The sequence below is a fragment of the Glandiceps talaboti genome, chromosome 4, assembly GCF_964340395.1.
Source record: "Glandiceps talaboti chromosome 4, keGlaTala1.1, whole genome shotgun sequence".
NCBI classification, from domain to species: domain Eukaryota; kingdom Metazoa; phylum Hemichordata; class Enteropneusta; family Spengelidae; genus Glandiceps; species Glandiceps talaboti.
In genome coordinates, this window is record NC_135552.1 from 25,059,249 (window position 1) to 25,081,378 (window position 22,130).

The window sequence follows — 22,130 nt, forward strand, 5'->3', positions numbered from 1 at the left end:
ATCATTTAATTTGACTGTCTTACCTATACTTGGGTTTCTCCAGGCATATGCTGTTAACACCCTGCGTAGAGCTGCTATTCCTAACTCAGACTGGAAAGCTGGATGTTCTGGCAATGATCTAAAGATGAGTAAACAAATAACATGTCATGCCGTGGAGATATAGTTAGACATACATGAAGAAAGTACCACTTCTGTGTTTTCAATGTTGTGTAGCGATACATCGTATTATGCTTCACTACGTTGCATTATGTTGCACTACATTACAGATCAATTCCATTCCATTCTGTTCCCTTCCCTTCCCTACAACTCCCCTAAGCTTCCCTACCCTTCCCTACCTTACTAGGTTTTACAGAGAATACAACAAAATTTATTGGGTTTCATAAAACTGACTGTTCTATCGGAATGGAAAATTTGACTGTATACTCATAAAAATGTACAAGAAATAAAAACTAACAAACAAAGTTTAGTCAGTGCTGAAGAGCCACATATTTGATTTTAACACTGATGGACTGAAAGTGAAAACATTCAGTCTGATTACTCACCTGTGAAGATCTCTTTCAATTTCATCAGTGGCAATGCTTTCTTTGCCAAGACTTTGTTCAACCAGTGACATATAATACCCTGGGTGTGTGGCCATCTGTCAAAGAAGAATTATACATATGAATCTAGCATAATCAATGAAATAAACTAATTTTAAAATTAACAGCAATTGGACACAGACAAACCTCCACAGGCAAATGAAATAACTGTCAAACTTACTCATATGATCTACTGGAGAACATTTCTACATTTCTATCAATTAAAGTAACAAGGTGAATGCGAAATAAGTAATATTTATTTTAATCCTAATTCACTACTTTAAACTATTTTTTGTTTTTGTTTTTTTTCTAATTGAAAAAATTATACAGAGACCAAGTCCATTTTTAGTATCTCCATAAATTGCAGAAACTAAAATAAGTAAAAAGTTTATTATTGTAAATAGTGATTTTTAAATAAACTGGATGAATCACTGCATACATCTGTAATTTCCCATATTGAAATGGTAAAATGACCTCAGATTTGCATATATGCTAATATGAAATTGACTGTACATGTACCTCATATTTGATAGACTAATATGAAATTGACTGTACCTCATTAACAGCACCAGAATACAACATCCATATTTCACCCCTCAAGCTATCTGGTATGCCTTTAGCAATCAGTTCATGAGTTTTGACTGTCCTATACATACATATACCCCTAAAAAACAAAAACAACATTACATTGTAGTTGTAAGTTATAAATACATATATACAAATGACTACATGAACGGATTAATTAACTAAATTTCTGACAAAAAGATTAACTAACTTTCCGACTGACTGACTGATTGCTTCACTGACTAACTGAATGACTCACAAATACTATATAACATACATATATCATTATTATTATTATTATTATCACTGACATGATAAAGTGAGTGATAGATGTCAACTCTCAGCTAAATCTTACCTTCCATACTCACTAAAGTGGATACTCCATAGATGTTCTTTGACAGACTCTTTCGCTGAGATTTCATCAGAATCGCGTCGATGAAATAGCTTGATTAATGCAGGCTGCAGTTGAATTCCTAGGTAATCCAATTGACTATCTGTAGAACACAATTACAGATAGAGATAGTGATGAATTGTTTGTATATATCTACAATGTAATCATTTCACTTCAATGGACAATATCAACTCACAATACAAACACATACAATGGCTAGTTATTGGCACTAAGAAAGTGTAGAGGTAAGGGGCGAGCAAAATGATTCATCTTTCCATGTAAACTGTTATTACTTGTTATCATAGTCTTTCAACTTCAAGTTCATTTCAAAATGACTGAATGCTGCTGTCAAATTTGATATATATTAAGCAGAAGGGTGGGCATATAGTACTAAAGTTCCTGATCACAATTTAAGCCAAGTCAGTGATCAACTCACCAATGCTGCCATTTATTTTAAAAAATGACATGTATGTGATGTAAAAAAAAGTACACAAAAGTCAAACCCAATAAAGCCATAGTTGTTCTCATTTACAGCTGAAACCCAATAAAACCTACATGCATGCAGCATGACATACATAATACACTGCCTTGGGTTGCAGTGCAATAGTAACAAACAGATGACACAAACCAGGGAGGTGATAGTAGCACCATGGCATAGTGTTTTGATGGTGTAGGCATTTACACTCACACTGTATGCACTGGTGAGGTGTTAGTGTCAGCCTGGTGTTGGAGTGTTAGTGCTAGCCTGGTGTTATCATAGAGCTAGCCCAGTTGGTAAGCAAATTAGCAATGTAGTCATCTTTGAACTATACTATATACGATATGTATTTCTGTAACAACAGACCATAGCTATCCCATTAGGTGCACTTACACCATGTGCAAGCTCACAAACCTGTTCACATAATTTCATTAAAAGTTCATATGAATTATTGTAGAACATTGTCAATAGTCAGCCCACTTTATACTGTGATTGACATTTCTCTGAAATCCCCACTCTCCATACATATAGCAGTCAAGTTGTTATCCTGACTCTAAATGGCACAATATTACAGTGACATCAGTTTCCAGTATCTGATTTCAGAAAAAAAACATATCTGATGTAGTTGACAGTAATATGTCCAGGTCCATGTGTAATTGGACACTGTGGATTTACTGTTTTAAAGCCCCCTAACAGTAAAAAGTGCTGACTGAGCCACCTACCAGGATGAAATAAACCAACTAAGTAAACATGCACCATTAACAGTAACATATCTGTACTTAGTAAGTGTATACTGCTAACAAGCTGAAGTAAAGTCTGAAAATGAGCTTTCAAACAAAATTAGGTGGAGTAGGTAAGTGGAACACCCATATGATTGTAAGTGCGCCCTCTATCAGATTAAGTGAAAACTCTAGGTGTAACCTTGAACAAGGTTGAGGGCAGTCAAGCAGTGCATCCTCTGTGAGCCCTTTGACACCTAAACAAATGTAAATGCAGGCAAAAGTGTATATTGTTTACAAACACTAGTATATGTGAACACAGGACAATTTTATCACGCATATACATGCTACACCAATCAGAAAATAAACTACCCGGTATCAGCTCAGCATACCAATACAAAAATGACACAATAACACAACAAATCGTGCAATAAAGACAACCAACACTGAACAACTTCAGGTGTAAAAGATTTCAGTACAGAATTGACATATATCAGGGTGAAGGTCTAATCTACCTTGGATTACATCATCTTCATTTTGGATAGGTGTCAGGGTAGAAGAAGAGGTGATAGAGTCAGCTACATGTACAATGTCATCTATACAGGCAGAAAGTTATATAAACATGTACACTTTACACAAAGTAATCATACCCACACTACATGTAAAGTGATTTAGGGAAAAGTGAACACTTCTATGACTTGTCTTCTATATATTTCAGATAACGTATCATGATTTGAAAAAGTACTGCATATAAATATAAAAAGAGTTTTTGCAATGCACCAATATACCTTTGGTGAAAAGTTTGTTTCGTAGATTTAAGTGTATATATACATTCTGTATGTGTGTTGCATGTATATGGTTGGTGGGGTGGGGGTGGGGGGTTAGGTGTATGTACACATGCATGTCTGTCTGTCTTTGCCTGTCTGTCTTTCTGCCTCTGTCTATCTGTCTCTGCCTGTCTCTCTGCCTGTCTCTCTGTCTGTTATTATAAATTTTTCATAAGACATATAACATACTGACCTGACTTGTCACTGTTGTAGCTTCCCATACTACCAATGCTTGTACTGAGGGCAGTCAATGATTTACTAGATTGGTTTTCACTTAGGTTGCTGCCACTTGAACTGATTGATACACTGTCACTACTATGTCTATAATGGCAAAGGCAGAGAAATACAATTAAAACATTGATATTGTCTAGGTTGTCACATAACTCCAATAATGTAAATCTAGTGCAATGTTTAAATGCCATTACTGTATATCTCTTGAAATGCACTATTTTATAAAACTTTATACAACTTCACTGAGGAAAAAACCATGACTTCCTATTCTACAATATTGATTAAGTGTCATATTCATAAACAGAACTCTATAGACTGAAATAGTGATTTCACCTATAAAACTTTGTCACTAATATTACATACAAATAAGTTTTCAAAAAGTGCTACCAGTTCAAAATCTGTCTTTTTTTGTACTTGCTGAATACACACAAACATGTACATGTAAACATTGATGCAAAATGTTCATTCAAATATTATACAGACACATTTCACTTAATTATGTGGGTATAATTCAAGGGAAAACCTACCTTTTATGTTCTGGCATTCTGGCTAAAAAATCGGATATTCTTCCTATCAGGAAATTTCTATCTTTTAATTGTGCAAACAGGAAAGTCATCTGTAAAAGAGAAGTTATCAGAATTGTACAAGGTTTATAAGCCATTGCATTATTCCCTCCATCTCCTACATGAGATTTATATTTAGTTTTATTAATATTACTGATTTGTGCCATCCAAGAAAAGTTTCTGTCAGAATTCTTAGACAATGAGAATCAATTTTTGCAAATATTGTGTATTAATACTATTGACCACATTGTCTATCTGTCTGTCTGTCTGTGTCTCTCTCTGTCTTGCTGTCCCTTTCTTTCCCCCCCCCCCCCAACCATTTCACGTACAATAGTCTACAGGAATCATTTACATTTTTAATTTTTATAGTCGACATTCAAATTGGGACATGCTGAGTACCAAGGTTACTACCACCTACACCAAAGTATTTGGGAGAACTTGAGAATGCAACAGTTATCTACACAAGATGAGCACAAAACATCTTGTCATTGAATAAACTATTACTGTTATTTTAACTTTGGATTTTATGATTTACAAAATACATATTATTTCAGAAGAGCTTATAAAACTCTTCACCGTACCTCTTATCCTTTCCTCAACACTAGTCTCAGTTAAAGATATATAATTATGTTGTTACATGTAATATTCATTACCTTGGCTTTGGTAGTTATATGAATACCATGTTGAATGGCAGTGGAATTTTCCACTTTTTCTACGACAGTAATCTCTCTCATCGGTATAACTACATGTACTAGATTCTTTACCTGTAACAGATTGAAAGAAACATGGTGTAAAGAAACATCATTAGCATAGACTGGTAATGGGAAGTCATACACTTACCCCTCTACCAACCTATAGTTTCAGTTACCCACACTCCCATCATTGTGGCTCTTGCTTTATGGCTATCACCACCCAGTGAGTCTGGGAAAACAGTACTCAAATTTATGTGACTTCTGCTTTCAGTTAGGAGGAATGCATCATGGGAAATTGCACTGTCAAGAATGGGACACCGAGTGTAATCTCTGGCAATTCAATCTCCTGTGCCACATCTTTGACAGTCTAGAGTAACAGATACATGTTAATTTCAAAGTATAATTTTACAAACTCAATCTATGGCTTTATTAGCATTATTCATGTGTCCTAATCGAAAACGGAAGTCATGTAAAATTTGTATACTATTTTCCTAGATTCTCTGGGTGGTGGTAGCCCAACAACGAGAGTCTGGGTAACCACGACTACCACTAAACCCTACCTCTCTTTTCCTTAATCCTTCTTTCTTCCTATCCGCTATCCACTAATCAATGTTCACTTCCATTTTTTGATCTCATTAATCAACATTAAATGAACCCCCTGAAATTCTTATCAAAAGAAACATAGAAAATAAAAAGGAATGTAATTATATATACTTTCCCACTCAAAGGTAAATTCATTTAGCGATATCCTGATACATCATTTTCATCAACATAATTATATTTTCTTGGTCACTGTCAAATTTAAACCATGTCTACGGCTCTTTGTGTAACACTATGAGAAATAACATTTGCATTCAGTTACTCACTCTACTGGCAAAACAGAGGAAGTTGTTAGACATGTATAGACGGCCATTGACATAGGTCTTGTTGTATGGAGTCCACAGAGTACATTCTGTGTCTCCATCTAGCTTCTCAGTGCATGGTAGTCGAAACACTGACCTGTGACGAGAAACAGAGATGAATTAGCAATTCAAACATATATCAAGCAAACACTGGACAGGGTAGGGGAAGTCATACAGTATATCTGTAAAGTATACCAGAGCTTTGGGGATCACCAATGTTGTATGGCTTGGGTTATATCTGGTAACTGATAAGGCCATCAAACACAAAATTGTTCATACACACTTGTCAAATGGAAAGTTATACTATCAAAAATGTATTTGTTACACTTTGGAAGAACTTTTGTCAAAAGCCTCCAATGATTATAATCAGCACACAATGTCATTGCAGACCATTATTTCACTATCAATATCTACAAGGACTTACTGCATTACAACATATTAAACAGGGTAGTGAAAAGCAAAGAATGCTGATGTCTAACAATGCCCCACTCTTATACCACCTCCCCCCCCCAAACATTTCCATAGAATTTCACTACATGTACTGTGACAATTCCAATTTTTCAATCCCACATATGGTTTAAATGTATGTTCTACAATTTAGACTTGTGTCATGATATTTGCTGAAATAGAAATTACCCTTAGTTATATACTATATTCCACACAAATTGGACTGCAATAAATCAGATGAACACTTTAAAATCCCTTTTTTTTCGGTTTAAGAAAATCATCTCTCAGAGCTACACTAGAAAGAAATGCTTTGGAAATCATCAGATATATCTCTTAATATATACAGTACCTGTAAGCCTCACTTCTTGCTCTAGCATCTAAATCTCTCTTCAAAGATGATACCTTCTTTGGTGCCTTGCTCCTATAAAAATTGTAAATATTAGTTATTAAATATTTGTTACTGGCTATATGAATACATGTATGGATATAAACAGATGGAAAATGAAATGAAATTCATAATTCATTAAAAGCTGTACAAAACTAATATAGTTAATAATTTGACTACTTTACCTGACTTCAGATCTAGATGGCAGATTACTGACTAAATGTTAACTAGATGGCAGATTACTGACTTAATGTTAACTACAGTTAATAACTTGACGACTTTACCTGACTTCAGATCTAGATGTCAGATTACTGACTTAATGTTAACTAGATGGCAGATTACTGACTTAATGTTAACTACAGTTAATAACTTGACTACTTTACCTGACTTCAGATCTAAATGGCAGATTTCTGACTTAATGTTAACTAAATGGCAGATTTCTGACTTAATGTTAACTACAGTTAATAACTTGAGTACTTTACCTGACTTCAGATCTAGATGGCAGATTTCTGACTTAATCATGTTAACTAAATGGCAGATTTCTGACTTAATGTTAACTAAATGGCAGATTTCTGACTAAATACTAACTACAGTTAATAACTTGACTACTTTACCTGACTTCAGATCTAGATGGGAGGCTCCTATCTTCTTCAAAGCCTTCCTCTGATAGTAGTTGTTTCATTGCCAAGTTTGCCAGCTGTTCCATCAGGTTGAAGGTTTCATAGGGATGAATAAACATGGCAAAATAGTGGTCTCTCTCGCGCGTAGATACTTTAATACTTTCTGGAAAAATCATACTGTTACTTCTCTCCAAATGCTGAAAAGAAAATGAAATTCACACACCAAATTACAATAGTGGTACCATTGATATTTGTACATGTAGTTACAAACAGCAAATTTAAATGAAGTAATCTATATTTGACTCAGTAAGAAATTATTCTATTAGGGAGCCATACATTGATTTTGATTACTGCAAATGCATATCATGCCTACATTGAGTATACATTGGTATGTGTAGACAAAAATGAAAAGTGATATATTACTGAGTGAAATCAACATCATCACCTAGCTAGAGAGGTCAGAATGGTTACCATGGATACTGACAGAATCATACAATAATATAACTTACAGTACCATTTGCTATACATTGTACAACAATGGCAACTCATTCCAAATCAGTGGTACATATATCAATATATGTTCATTAACTGGGATGTAAACTTAGATCTACAGGAGAAAATGTTTGTGTAGCATTTTTTGAAGTAAAACTACAGTGAGATCACAGGGACACATAGTCTTACTAGAGTAAGAAAATTTATAATATTGTGCCTTCTCCCCATCTGTATACTGTCATATGTATGTTTGTTTAATACATATTCTCAATAACATAACAATATACTAACTTCATTATTCATAATGTGACAGAACCCCATACCACATGAGTGCAAGTGTGGTGTACAAAGGGTATTTGCATGAGTGCTTGCAATATTCATGAGCATAGTGAGTGAAAGTGCAACAGAAAACACTGCAAGCATGGGTGCAAATATCCCTAAGTACCCACACTGGCACTCACACTGCATAGGGGTTTGTCATATTTATTCCTCTATACAAGTAACCTGTAGTATAAGTAACAATATAGTTGGTTTTTGTATCATAACATGATGTACAATATTCACCAATACAAGCATTACTACATGTTCATTGTGATTTACTATGATTTACTATGATTGCCATGGAAGAAACCATGGCAAGACAGGGAAGGAAGCCTTAAAGGCTTGTGATTGCGATGGTAAAATAATGCATTTTAGTATAAAAGCTGTTTGATCTGAACAATGTGAGAGCTTTTATTCAAATTATCCTTACCGTGACATCAGTCCATCTCATTACAAATCTAGCTTCAGTACCCATTAAGAATGAGTAGAAACTCAAATGGTTAACACTGAGATACAACCAGCCTTGTCTGGGCACCTTTCCCTTCCAGTAACTACAGGAATAATCTATACAAACACACATCTATGAATAACTCAGTACAGTTGATTGTCAGTTTTTAAAACAATGATTCTTAACAGCTTTGTTTTTCACTTTTTTCTCCACAAATCTACATCATGGAAATTCACTAAGTCATGAAAATTTAAGGAGAATAAGAACGATTATTTAATATCTTACTTTGCATTATCATCTTAAAACAATTTAAAAATATGTTTGCAGAATTGGAATTCACTACTTTCAGGTATGTGTGATCCACATCTTGGCATGAATGGACATGTACGAAAAAAAGACGATCAAACGGAATGAGAATTTATATTTCTTTAAAATATATCTGCTTGTCTTGGAAGCCAATAAAAATGCTTTATTCTTGGAAGAAGTATTGTGTTAATTGGAATGCAACAGTTGAAAGACGTGTTTAGTTTACAATTCATTGTACATTTATTCAAAGACAGCATCTGATATACTATTCCAGGGTCATACAGAGGTCAAGTAAGTCAACTAATACGAATGATGCCCTTTGTACACTTTATTCAGGATTATCACAAAATAAAATCACTGAAAAAATTGAGTTGAGATTATACATCCATCAATTCTGAATGATGATTGTAACAACATTACCACATGTACATGAACATGATGATGAATTATAGTGGTGTACTTTTTCAGATTTTATTTCCACAAAAAGCCTTATACCATTCATGAGCTAGGTTCAACAAAAAATATATATACTCTTTCTACATCACGACAATGTGTGTCTATGTCATTGGCTCTGCTATGTTCGAAATAGTCAAAATGTTCAAAATTGTCAGTACTTTCTCGGTTTTTCTTTTTTGATATTACTGGCGCTAATATAATTATGTTATTCTCCAATATTTTTCTTCATTTAGCCCGAAAATACTTGTGACCTAACGGTTGTCACTACTCGTCATGCGACTCATAGTGACAAATGCCCTTAGGTCACTCGTATTTTCCTTGGTTGAACGATGAAAAATATTGGGGGAATAACATCTATAATTCTCTATATACTATAACTCACAGTTGACAAGTTTTTCCTCCTCTTGTAGTCCAAAAAGTCTTTTCCATTTTGTAGTTGCTGCCTTGAATCGTTTAGTGTCTTCATCTGAGAACAAAACATGACAAAAATAAAATGATTGCAACTAAAAGCAAAAGAATGAATGTTGTCGGCATACAGTAACTGTATAATCAATCACTAGTACAAGAGTTATGCATATTTACGTAGGTTGACTGTCACACTCTATAAGCATCTGTTTCCTCACTCAACTTCCGATAAAGGCTTATCACCCAGTAAGTATTATCTTGGTGAGAATGCCTGTAAACTTTATATTGCAAAGGCTAATACACTATAACACTTTTATATGCAGATTCATTAAATACAAATGCCTTCTCTTGATTCTTGTGCTTCCTGTAGTAAATTGAAATTCGTGATAGGAATAGTCCTTGTGTCAGGGACTATACATCATAAGCTGATAATAGGGGTCCAGTACAGTACAGTACTATTTCTGAATTATTTTGGTCTAAAATGAGGTACAAAATGTGTGATATTGTCATTCACAAGTGTATCATTCATGCCTGATTTTATGAATTGATAAAAAAAAATTATATAATGTCTGATATTAAAACTGATTTTAGATTTCATCACCATACACACATTTTTTATTATCTGTAGATCTGAAATGGGCATCAGCTAAAAAATAGCATGGTCTAAAATGGTGTAGAGATTATTAGGTGATAGCTATATACATGTACATTGTAGGTCTAAATGGCGATAGGTCAACTTACACCTACCAAGTCTTGAAGGGTGACCACACGCCTGTCCTCAACCCCATACCCAGGGTGAAGTCAGAATACATTACATACATATGTAAGACACAGCTTTGCAACTCATTAACCGTCACACACACACAGAGAGACTGACTGGCAGTCTTCACTTTATTCATGTCAGTTTATGCAGCTAGAATTGACAATCAATAAATCACACACTGATATTAACAAGCTGAACTAAAGCCATTTCTTTCATCCCAATACAAAGCACTCCTGTATAGCTACTAATGGCTTTACACATATCAACAACAAATCTCTTACAATCACTGTACAATATGGCTATCCTACAGACATGAATATACTGTCTATTGGTTTCCCTTTTATTTCAGAAAGATACTAAACCTCTGAGAAGTATTCTAATCCAGATATTTTCTGTAATTTTATCTCAATAGTGAAGTTAAAAAGTCAGTGGATCCAACATATTGTGGCAAACACATTTTCCCAAAATGAATTAATTACAAAGTACTTCAGTTTGTAACAATCATGTTGTGTACTCAAGCTAATTATTTTTAAAAAATTGATATCACCTCTTCAATCATTAATATGTCATTACGATAAAAATTATAATGTATGGACTCCAGTAAAATAACAAGATCTTTTGATACTTTCAAATACAATACTGACACACATTTTGGTCAAGACTTTCACATTTAATTACCTTCTTTGGTTTCTTCTGGTAAAGCAGTATTAGCTATTAAACTCTCAACTTTACATTTGACAAATTCTGTAGCATCATCCTCATCATCAAATGCACCTGAAAGAGAAAAAGAAAGAAAGAAATAGAAAATCAATATTAAAGTGAAGTACTGTACTTTGATGTCATGTGCTATGCTGTGCTGTGACGTGACGTGATGAGATGTAATGTAATGTGATGTGATGTGCCGTAATGTGATATGATGTGAGGTGAGGTGAGATAATGTGCTGTGCTATGATGTACTGTGTAGTACAATATGATGCAATATGGTGCAGTGAGTTGTGGCTTGGTGTGGTGTGGCATAGTTTGGTGTGATGCTGTAATGTACTGTACTGCAGCATACCAATGTTACCATGCTGCACTGTGCTGTGCTGTACTGTACCATACCATACCACACCGTACTACACTGTACTATATATAGTACACTGCACTAAACAGTATTTTGCATTTTGTACATGTATCTCAAAATGGCCTCAATTTATGGATGAGTTCTTTTCTATTTGCTATAATCTACCTTGTTAGTTATGTTGATCATACAATTTGTCAAGTATTGAAAGCTTCAACAGGTTTGCACAGGTTTCACTGTAATTGTTGACCAAAAGCTAAAATTGTGTTGATTTAAATCATCAAATATGTTATAATATCTAGTCATATCCAGTCCAGTACAATGTCTTCAGAAAACTGTGCTTTGCATTGTCCATTTTTGCTTTTTTTGCAGGAAGCTTCCAAACAAATGTATACACAGTATAACATGTGTACATGCATACACAACTAAATTCACTTTTGCAGACGTATTTCTGATTAACCAAGATGTCAACTCATTTCAAATAATCACCTTTCCTACTTTCCACAAATGTTCAAAGTCTCTATGGCAGCTGTTGCTTAGCAACAAGATCCAGGGATCTACTCAATCAGCCGTTCTTAGCCTATATGTTTCCTTCCTGATTAATGACTCGAATTGAATGCTACACATGTATTTTGTATTCTAGTGGACGGCCACCAATCTATTACTGTACTGTACATCTGTTTACACATTATGTTAAAGTGATATACAATACATTGAAACTCCAAAACACTTGAGGGCAAAAACAAAATGCATTTTTTTTGTATTTTGGTCATAAATAAATGATGGTGTTGCACACTGAATTTTCCTTGTGTTTTTATCCATCCTTTTCAAGTAATAAAAATTCATGACATTTATCCATGACAAAGAAAGTGAACAGGCTGTGATGTTAAAATTGAAAACACTGACAGATGAACATATACATGCAGACTGCATTCATTCAAATTGCACCAGTCTCTAATAATCTAAAAATTCACATGAGTAATACAGAAACATAGAAGCATGAACTCTTGGCTGGCAGTGATATCAATATATACATGTACATCATCACTGACATATACATGTAGGTTTCCCCCTCTTGATGTATTTTTCAAATCAACTGAAAGGGTCAAGGATCAAGGGTCAGACTGTACATGTACATTTTGTATCTTTTAGTGAGATCACACTAAGGAGTATTGTAAAGTGACACCTAAAATTATTAGTGAAATAAATACTAACATAGACATAATAAATTCTCAAATGATTCATTCAATGCTAAAATACATGTACACCCATAGTACTGTTTTATATCCCTACTATATAAAATTAATGTTTCATAAATTCCATTCTTGAGTCTCAGTATGGAACAACAAATTTAGTTTCTTATACATCAATGACAGAAAACAGTTTGTGTTACCATATTAAACATACATGTATAGCAGTATTGCAAATGAAAAAAAAATTAGCACACATCAACTTTCATGCCAGCTGTCAGTACAAAATTAGATGTTAATTGCCTTGCTTGATGTTATCACATTACCAATCCAAGCCTTCTAGTTTTTCCAGTTGTATATGTCAATACATTGTACATTTACAGAACAAGTACAAGTAAACTTTGACATAATGTTATCACATCACCAATCCATACCTTCTAGTTTTTCCAGTTGTATACATGTATGTGAATACATTGTACATTATGATTTATCATCCCTACAGTGGAGTATTTTTTATAGTAATATTAAAGTACATTTATTTAATAAATAAATGTTATAAACATACACACACACACGCATGCACACAAGCATGCACAAACACAAACATGTATCTATACATGATGATATATGTACATGTATGAATACGTACATACATGATAATATATGCATATATGTATGAATACGTACATATATTCAGCAAATGAAAATACAAGTGACATAAAGGACTTTTCTTTGTTCAGAACAGAAAATATAAATGACCTAAGGGACTTGACAATACTAATCATGTGTAATTTATGGAAAATCAAGAAAAATACAGGTGATTTTGAACATTTTAACCCATATTTTGAGCAATCCAACACTAACAACATTGATAATACAAAACAACCTGAGTATAATTCTATATTTTTGTTTGAATGCATTAAAATTTTTATTTACCTAATATCTGCATAACATTTTGTTCCAACCATTCCCAGTGATGAAGAATGTCTCTTTTATGTAGTGATGCAGCTACAGCTGTGAAAAGAGAATCAGTTTGAGGGTAAATGAGCTGTTATGTTGTAGAAATCTGGGCTTTATACACACACATTTTTATTTCCTCTATGACTTTGGTATGTTAGTCATAGTGTAACACAGCCCATTTCATGTTACTGTTCACCTGCTCTGTTTGATACAACCATGCAGAAACCAATAAGAAACTGCATATGCTTCACTTTCAGATAGCAAGGTTGAATGAATACAGTGTCTTGTGATATTTTGTTGATGAAATAACCAATCATACCACCAAATTCACATCAAATGCAGAAATCAAAACATTGGCACCCACGTGTCTGCGTCTAGTTGCAGTATGTTTAAATGGTTTATTTTAAAATAGACAAAATGTAGCAAGAAATTACCATCTTGTTATCTTAGTGGAGAATATGCAGTTTCTTATTGATTAGTTTCTGCATGGTTGTGTATCAAACAGAGTAGGTGAATATTATCTTGAAATAGGCTGTATTCTAGCAATTAAGTTGTAAAAATGTATAGTTGTAAATCCAATGCATGTGACATTCTAACCATTTATAAGTGCTGCAAGTTTTCACAATAGCATACATGTACATGTAATTATCACCGTGCTGATGTAAATGTGAAAAAGTCATCTCCATATAACTACATGTACAATGTATGTCTGAAGTAGATATTGTACGAGTTGCAACTCCATCACTGTAAATAAGAAATTCAATACAAATGTCTAGACTAAAACATAAAACTGTCCAGACTTTTTGAGACCTACAAGTGGTTCCCTGAAACCTTGACTTGACGACCTACACGTGGTTCCATGAAACCTTGACTTGGAGACCTACAAGTGGTTCCTTGAAACCTTGACTTGCAGACCTACAAGTGGTTCCATGACACCCTGACTTGGAGACCTACAAGTGGTTCCATGAAACCCTGACTTGGAGACCTACAAGTGGTTCCATGAAACCCTGACTTGTAGACCTACAAGTGGTTCCATGAAACCCTGACTTGGAGACCTACAAATGGTTCCATGAAACCCTGACTTGGAGACCTACAAGTGGTTCCTTGAAACCTTGACTTGCAGACCTACAAGTGGTTCCCTGAAACCTTGACTTGGTTTCCTGAAACCCAAAACATTGTTTCATTGTTTTAGAATTATATTTCGTTGCAGTTTCAAACTCAGAGTATTTCTCCCACCTTGACATCGGGGTCATGCCCAAGTTCATGCAGAATAGAACCAAAAACATTGTTTCCTTCCTTTGGAATCATATTTCGTTGTCATTTTGGTTGCATTTCTGCATCAACTTGGACGTGAAGCCCTACATCACATTCAGAACTACAGCAGGAAAATTGTAACTTACAAATTGGTTTTTCCCAAAACATTCTTTCCTTTTTAGAAATTTGAATTGTTTCCTGAAACTGTCCTGACTATGAGGACTTGGAGTATTAAACTGAATGGTTTCTGGAAACTACTCTGACTGACAACGTGTATGTCTTAGTTTGCCCTGCATTGAAGTACATGTACACACAACTAAAAAAGCTTAGCCTATCCTACATGTACACACACTGTTAACAATCATTAATACCTCCTACTTTAGGAAAGGTACACCTGTTCTACATGTGTTTGAGGTAGGGCAGATAGGAGGTAGGTTTTTCTTGGTTAGAAAGCCAACATTATTTCTGCTTCAAGCCAACATTATTTCTGTAGGTTTTACAAGATTTATCATTTCTTATTCCATCTATTTATAAAAACACAACCTGCAAATATAATATCACTTTGGAAATAAATTCACAAGCTGAGACTGATAAGCAAACAGTTACTACAATCTGAGGTGTGTATGTAACTAAAATTCCTGTCAGACACTGTTTAAATTACTAGAAGAGTAGACATATTACTAGCATTAGAATTCTACACCAGGGCATATTTAAGACATTTACTGTCTTTTGGCTTGCACCGATACGGATATTAAAACTACACCGAAACCAACCATGTTGCATTCAAAACTGATTTGAGTGTATACATACTGTTACATTTACACATAAGAATTGTATATCGTGTAATAAAACTTACAGAACAATCTAAGTTTAGAATTCTATTTATTGTTCATACTAAAACTAAAATTTCTCTTAAAAACAGCCTGCAGTTTTGTACTTGTTATGAATGATACAAATCTACATGTAAAAGTGGTGAACTAAGTCTATAGTACATACGCATGTGGGACGTATGTGGACCATGTTCATTAAAATGTTATAAACACAACTCAGACAACAAGCCAAAATAGGAAAGGTATCAGAATACTAAAAAGTGTTTGAAATCCAGTCATTGAAAAAACATCCATGGCTATGTTATAAAGTGGAATCTGTTACTGTTGACAGATGTATTACTGGTGGTATTAATGTACGACGCCTTAATAACAGGAATGTGACAGCTATCATTTTCATTATTATAAATAACTTTGCTACATTGACATGTTTATCTTGCATTAATCTTAAAGAGGATTTGTACTTGCCTAAAGAGATCACTTATTTGCAATATATATATATATATGGACAATGGGTAGTATGAATTTGTTGTACTATATATGTAAGTAAACTAAAATGTGAAATGTTCCTACTTTATATGCCTAATTTGTCAAACTGAGGTACAATAATGAGTTCTTCAAAGATAAAGGAGTACTTGAGAACGACCAAGGTTTTCATGATTTCAGAAAAACCCTGTTCATGCACACAAGGCCATGTACATATACATGTATCTTGTATCGTGATATTTCTTATCCTTGGTTCATTGTATGGCTGCTATTAAAGTCATTCTATTGTTTATGATATATTTGTACTTTGGATTCATATAATGAAATATTTTAAGAGAGTGAAACTATGAAAGGTTTATTGCATGGCATAATTACTATTCAAACAATAAACAAATCATGGAAGTATTTTTTTCTCTATCTTCGTTTAAGCAATTGCCACAGACACCCTTGGTGCATGTAATTGCCACATACACCTTTGGCCCATGTAATTGCCACAGACACCCTTGTAGTCCAGTTGCCAGAGGTGGTTTTGGGGGGTTAACCTTGCAATGTGAGTAATATGATATTCTTTTGCAGATTCCACCTCAGAGAGGTGTCCTGTTAACATATGCATTACATACATTTTTGTGCATGCACAAATAAATGCATATTATTGTTATTCAAACATAATGATTCATATACAAAATGTATCAGCACTAGATCAACAAATTACAGTGATAATGCTAAAGAAACAAAATCTGTACAGATAGATATACATTGTATACAGAAAATTCATGCAATCACCTTTCTACATTATTTCATCCTTGAGAAATCCTTGAGGATATTCATCATGTTTGGATAGCAATATGCCATCCTTGTGATTTACAGATTAGAGTAGCGGAGTTTGTCTGATAACAAACTATAAACTATGATATTTTCATTTGGACAGAATAATAAAATCTGCATCATCTTAAAACACAATATCATTTTTATTTATATTCCTAAATTTGATTCTCATACTTGAGCAAAACAAATGGACCAAAAGTATACTCTTGATCAAATTCACAAAATATTAGATTAAACAAATTAAAAAAACTAACCACTGGGAGAAAAAAAAATAATAAAAAAAAATTTTTTTTCATTGACTTTTGAAGTCTTCAGTTCCATGCAGCTATTAAAATCATATATATCAATAGAGACCAGTATACTATAATCACAAATGAACATTTCATTACAAATGAAAAGTTGTCAAAAATTCTTTGGAAGCAAATCCCAAATTTTCCCTGATGTATCATTAGCACTGTCTGGGGTATACTACAATGGAATGTCACCATGATGTGTCTCAGAGGAGATATATCAAATAAGTTTTAGTGATACAGCTTGGATCTCCATGCAATTTGATGAGACATCAACAAAAATCTGGGATTCGCTTGAAAAGAATTTATGACTCTGAGTAGCAATTTGCATTTGTGAACTCAGTCCATGAACCTTGATTCTTACACATTTAGTAACTTATCATTTACACACCATCTCAATGAAAGAAGTACAGTATCTACTACCAGTGCCACTATAGCTATCTTGTATTATGACAGAACCAAATGATGGTGTGAGTGCAAATGTGGTGTATTTAGGATATTTGCACAAATGTTTGTGGTGTCCTGTACACTGTACCTTCACAAGCATTGCTAAAGAAAGCACAGCAGAAAACACCACAAGCAAGAGTGCACATACCAGAGTACCCACACTAACACTCATGCATCATGGGGTTCTGTTATTGTGTATATGAAATGTCCTGCACTTATTTGCATATCATTTGCATATAGGTATGCACTGATGCTTATGGTAATTCACTGCAGTGGAAATAGACCTATTATGACCTTGCATTGGTACAAGTAATCACTGGCACATACAAAATAATACTACTATAATTACTGGGGGGGGGGGGGGGGGGGTTCTGGAATTGAAACAAAGTAAAAATACTTACTCCAATAGACTTCAGAAGATGGTGTTTGATGTAAGATACGATAGGGTGGTGGTTTAGTGTCTAGTACTGTGTCTATAGTACCAACAAGCAAGGAAGCAAGTCCACCACCTCCATGACCTTTCCGTCGTTGTAAAACAAAGAAAGGATTTGCCCTCTCTGTCACCCTGTCAACAACAGGAAAATGAAAAATAAACAATGTTATCCTTGACCCTGAATATCACACTCAGTGATAGTAGGACATGCATAGTGTGTGGTGTATAGAAAGGAAATAACATTTATATGACCCTCTGTTGATAGTCTGGGACCGAACAATACTACAGCTGTTTCCATGGTTTAGAAGGAGAGGCCAACAACTTGAACAAGTTAATGTTCCGGTAGCTGAAATGTCAAATTTTAATATATGCATACTGAGAATTAATTATTTTGGCATACAAAAAATTTAACAGCAAAGCAATTTTTCACTTGTTTCCATTTTATTTAGATATAAAAAGATTTTGTGCCAATAATTTCAAATGTACAAAATACCTGAAACAGTGAAAGAGAACTTTTCACACTTAGGCTCTACTTTATTTTGGCAAATAAAACACTTTGACAATACTTACACCACTTCTGTAAGTTAATGTATTCATTCATACATAAATCTGCTATCATTACTTGTAATAGTTACTCAGAATTTACCAGTGAAAGTGATTCCATTTTCATCAAACATAAGTTTATTGCCAAATACATAGTATATATTCACAGCACATTTAAAGTTCAAGTTTAAGAGCATATACAGATTATATACATTGTTGAATGACTTTTGACACTATCTGGATCACATACTTTATAGTTTCATTTGAGGTTCTAGTTATCGGCTATTATACTCTTTAGCAATTCCTTTGGGATTTGTAAAGAATTGAAATATATAAACTAATCAATATATTTATGAGCTACATCTTGCTAACTTGTCATTAGGGTCATATTTTCTATCAGCTGTATTGCAAAATTGACAGTCTCTTTGACACACAGAATATCTTGATTGGTAAAATACAGCAAATCACAGATTTTCTTCTTTCACACGAGATCGTGTATTGTGGCATTGAATGGAGGTATTACACGTTACAGTAAGGCCAAAAGATTAAAGACAAAAATTTCACCTTGATGATGATAGTATCAGGTAAGAAAGAAAGCGACTGTAAAAGTCCAAAATTTTAAACCAAATATACACCTTGCAATTCTCCTACAGGTACATGAACCAACCCATATATCACGTCTATGATCCAATGACCCACTCGTTCATTGCCCTACCTCTTGCCGAGCTGACGTGGTCAAAAAAAATAACGCCCCCGTTTGCCACTGTTTACACCTGTATTATTTACAAACAATACGATCACCTCTGCCAGGCGCCACTGATAATCATGGATGTGTGAAAAAAAAACATTTCGCATTCGTAAATTCATTATATTTCCTATATCAAGTCAAAAAGTGGAAAACGTGGCGGTAATTCACGTACAAGACTTGTGCTTGAACCGTGCGATAAATTGATAACATTTCTGTTATGACGATATCATTACACACCGAGTGTCAATTTGAAATTCACAGCACTACTCACCCAGATAAATTTCCTTCAAAACATTAATTCACACTTACCAGAGGGCATTCGCTAATAAAACTTCGTCTGGTTTCACCCACATATTCCGATCAAGTTTAAAATAGCCTTAGATATCTCTAAAATACAGAATTATTCAATAATGAGAAGGCTTCTCTCATTCTAAGGCTGTCGTGGCAGCCATGTTTATCTAAATCCCGCAAAGTCACGGCAAAGGATTTGACGAGAAGTACCGCGAGAGCGAACGTACCTGACTGCGAAAAGTGGTGACGAACGAGGGCGCTGAACAGTTGAAATTCAGGAAGAAATGAGCCATGCGACAAACCCATTGACATCTGCCATCTGAGCAGCTATTAGGGAACAAGTAGAATTTACAGTGGGAGGGTAGGGGTGAGGAGAAAATGGGGGGGGGGCATGGAAAAAAGTGGATGCGAAGGGAGGCAAGAAAATTATGGTATAAAATGGGGGGCACGAAATAGTTTGCTCATGATTTGAACCAGGTTAAATTTCATGAGTAGTCGTTTACTGAGTAAATTTGCACCTTCTGATCTCTTTTAGATTTTTATCTTATTTTCAAATGTGATAAATTGTACATCCTAATCCTTCAAGTTTTGGTTATCTCTTTCAAAACTTACACTAGACAAGTGACAATACTGCAAAACAATGACTGTCACCAACGCTTTTTGAAAAATAGTTTATTTATTGTAACAAAGTTTGAATTTTCCGTCCATCATTCAGATGTTAAGCTTACAAAGTTGTTTTAAACTTGACAATTAGACCAGTACTTGTCCCAGTCCTCTTGGACGATTTTTAAAAATATATCTGAGGTTTTTTTAATTTGTTCATGTAATCATAGAAGTGTTTGCCATATTTCAAAATGTTCGCCTTTTATGATATGATAGTGATATTTCATGCAAAATACAGTGAAAACGGAACTCGTCCATTTGAATAATTCTTCTTTTAATAAGATACAGTATATTGTAGGTGCGTTGGTAGGATAATATGAAATCCCAAACTTCATCCTTTATATTTCCATTGGAATGGAACCACGTCCTCGTAAACCATATCTACTGTACGTCCTCGAAGCAGGTGAACAAACGTACGCCCTCGCAAACCGGCGTTGTGTTTTGTCATGGTTTGTGGGAATGATGGAAACATTTATATCAATACGTCGTATGCCATCATCTTGAACTACATTTTACCTGTACACCATTCTATTTCCCAGTCATTTCAGTAGTCTGTAATAATAAGGTCTGACCGTTGGTCCTCTTATGTATAGCCACTAGCCGTACCCACGCCGGAAACAACGACTGGATCTTTCAGGCTATCTTTCCACTTGACCAAATACAGATAGATCAATAATGCAGTGTCACTGTGTTATAGTGATGTATGTTGGTATATAATTCTTACTTTAATTATAGTTCGTAGGGAATTTTGTCTTGCAGCAACATATACATCGAAAATATATAGATACACAGTCAAATTAATTCAAAATAAGATTACATAAATATTCAAAAAAATATATACTTGGTCTATAGGCGGCGTAGTCGTGTTGGAAGGCAAGGGGGTAATCGACGTACTCCTCGGGGTGAGGGTTTATTATCCTATTAAAACAATTTTGCTCACGGACATTATTTTATGGACGATTAATTACAAGAGAATAATTTTCCATAATTTGTGAGGAAATTAAAAAAATAATAATATACTCTAATCATAAAATGCCATGGCTTCGTTTCGGATATTGTTTGACGGACGACAGTCTATAACTATCACGATTACGACTGAATACTCATCAATCACATGGGAAATTTAAGAGTAAATCATATAATTATCAAATAACTGAGCATTCTGTATTCTCCTCTTCAAGTATTAAATGATAGAATCACGCATTTGCAAACTTAAGTATAATTTCATGTTTAAATTGCCAGTATAGAGGCAGGCCAGAGGTTCCTGGAATTAATTTGATTAACATTAAACACATACCACTAGAGTCATTTCCTGCACATTACAAAAAATTAATTTGAATTCATAAATACTTAGTAAACAAACAAACAAACAAACTACTACCGCTACACTCTTTAAAACTATCAGTATAAGGCAAAAATAAAAAAATGTTTGTTTCCAAAATCATGACTTCAGAAAGTAGGTTGGGATTTTATTTTATTTTACATTTTTCTAATTACTTCGACCAAAAGACAAGATACTCGTTGG

The 22,130-nt window shown here is 34.2% G+C and overlaps 1 protein-coding gene across 3 annotated transcripts in view; it reads right to left on the bottom strand.

Annotated features, from left to right (window-relative positions):
* LOC144434675 (TBC1 domain family member 9-like) overlaps positions 1 to 20,074 on the bottom strand; it is a 53,035-nt gene extending 32,961 nt beyond the window's left edge. For all 3 annotated transcript variants that reach the window (XM_078123180.1, XM_078123181.1, XM_078123179.1), the window contains exons 1-16: positions 19,961 to 20,074; positions 18,329 to 18,492; positions 13,775 to 13,852; positions 11,267 to 11,362; positions 9,803 to 9,886; positions 8,641 to 8,774; positions 7,392 to 7,594; positions 6,742 to 6,813; positions 5,910 to 6,042; positions 5,005 to 5,115; positions 4,316 to 4,404; positions 3,751 to 3,878; positions 1,498 to 1,636; positions 1,134 to 1,242; positions 543 to 637; positions 24 to 118 (exon numbers count right to left, since the gene is read on the bottom strand). In XM_078123180.1, coding sequence (XP_077979306.1) covers positions 24 to 118; positions 543 to 637; positions 1,134 to 1,242; positions 1,498 to 1,636; positions 3,751 to 3,878; positions 4,316 to 4,404; positions 5,005 to 5,115; positions 5,910 to 6,042; positions 6,742 to 6,813; positions 7,392 to 7,594; positions 8,641 to 8,774; positions 9,803 to 9,886; positions 11,267 to 11,362; positions 13,775 to 13,852; positions 18,329 to 18,492; positions 19,961 to 20,004 — 1,774 coding nt within the window. In that variant the 5' untranslated portion in view covers positions 20,005 to 20,074. The remainder of the gene's footprint in view (positions 1 to 23; positions 119 to 542; positions 638 to 1,133; positions 1,243 to 1,497; positions 1,637 to 3,750; positions 3,879 to 4,315; positions 4,405 to 5,004; positions 5,116 to 5,909; positions 6,043 to 6,741; positions 6,814 to 7,391; positions 7,595 to 8,640; positions 8,775 to 9,802; positions 9,887 to 11,266; positions 11,363 to 13,774; positions 13,853 to 18,328; positions 18,493 to 19,960) is intronic.
* Positions 20,075 to 22,130: the final 2,056 nt, after the last annotated feature.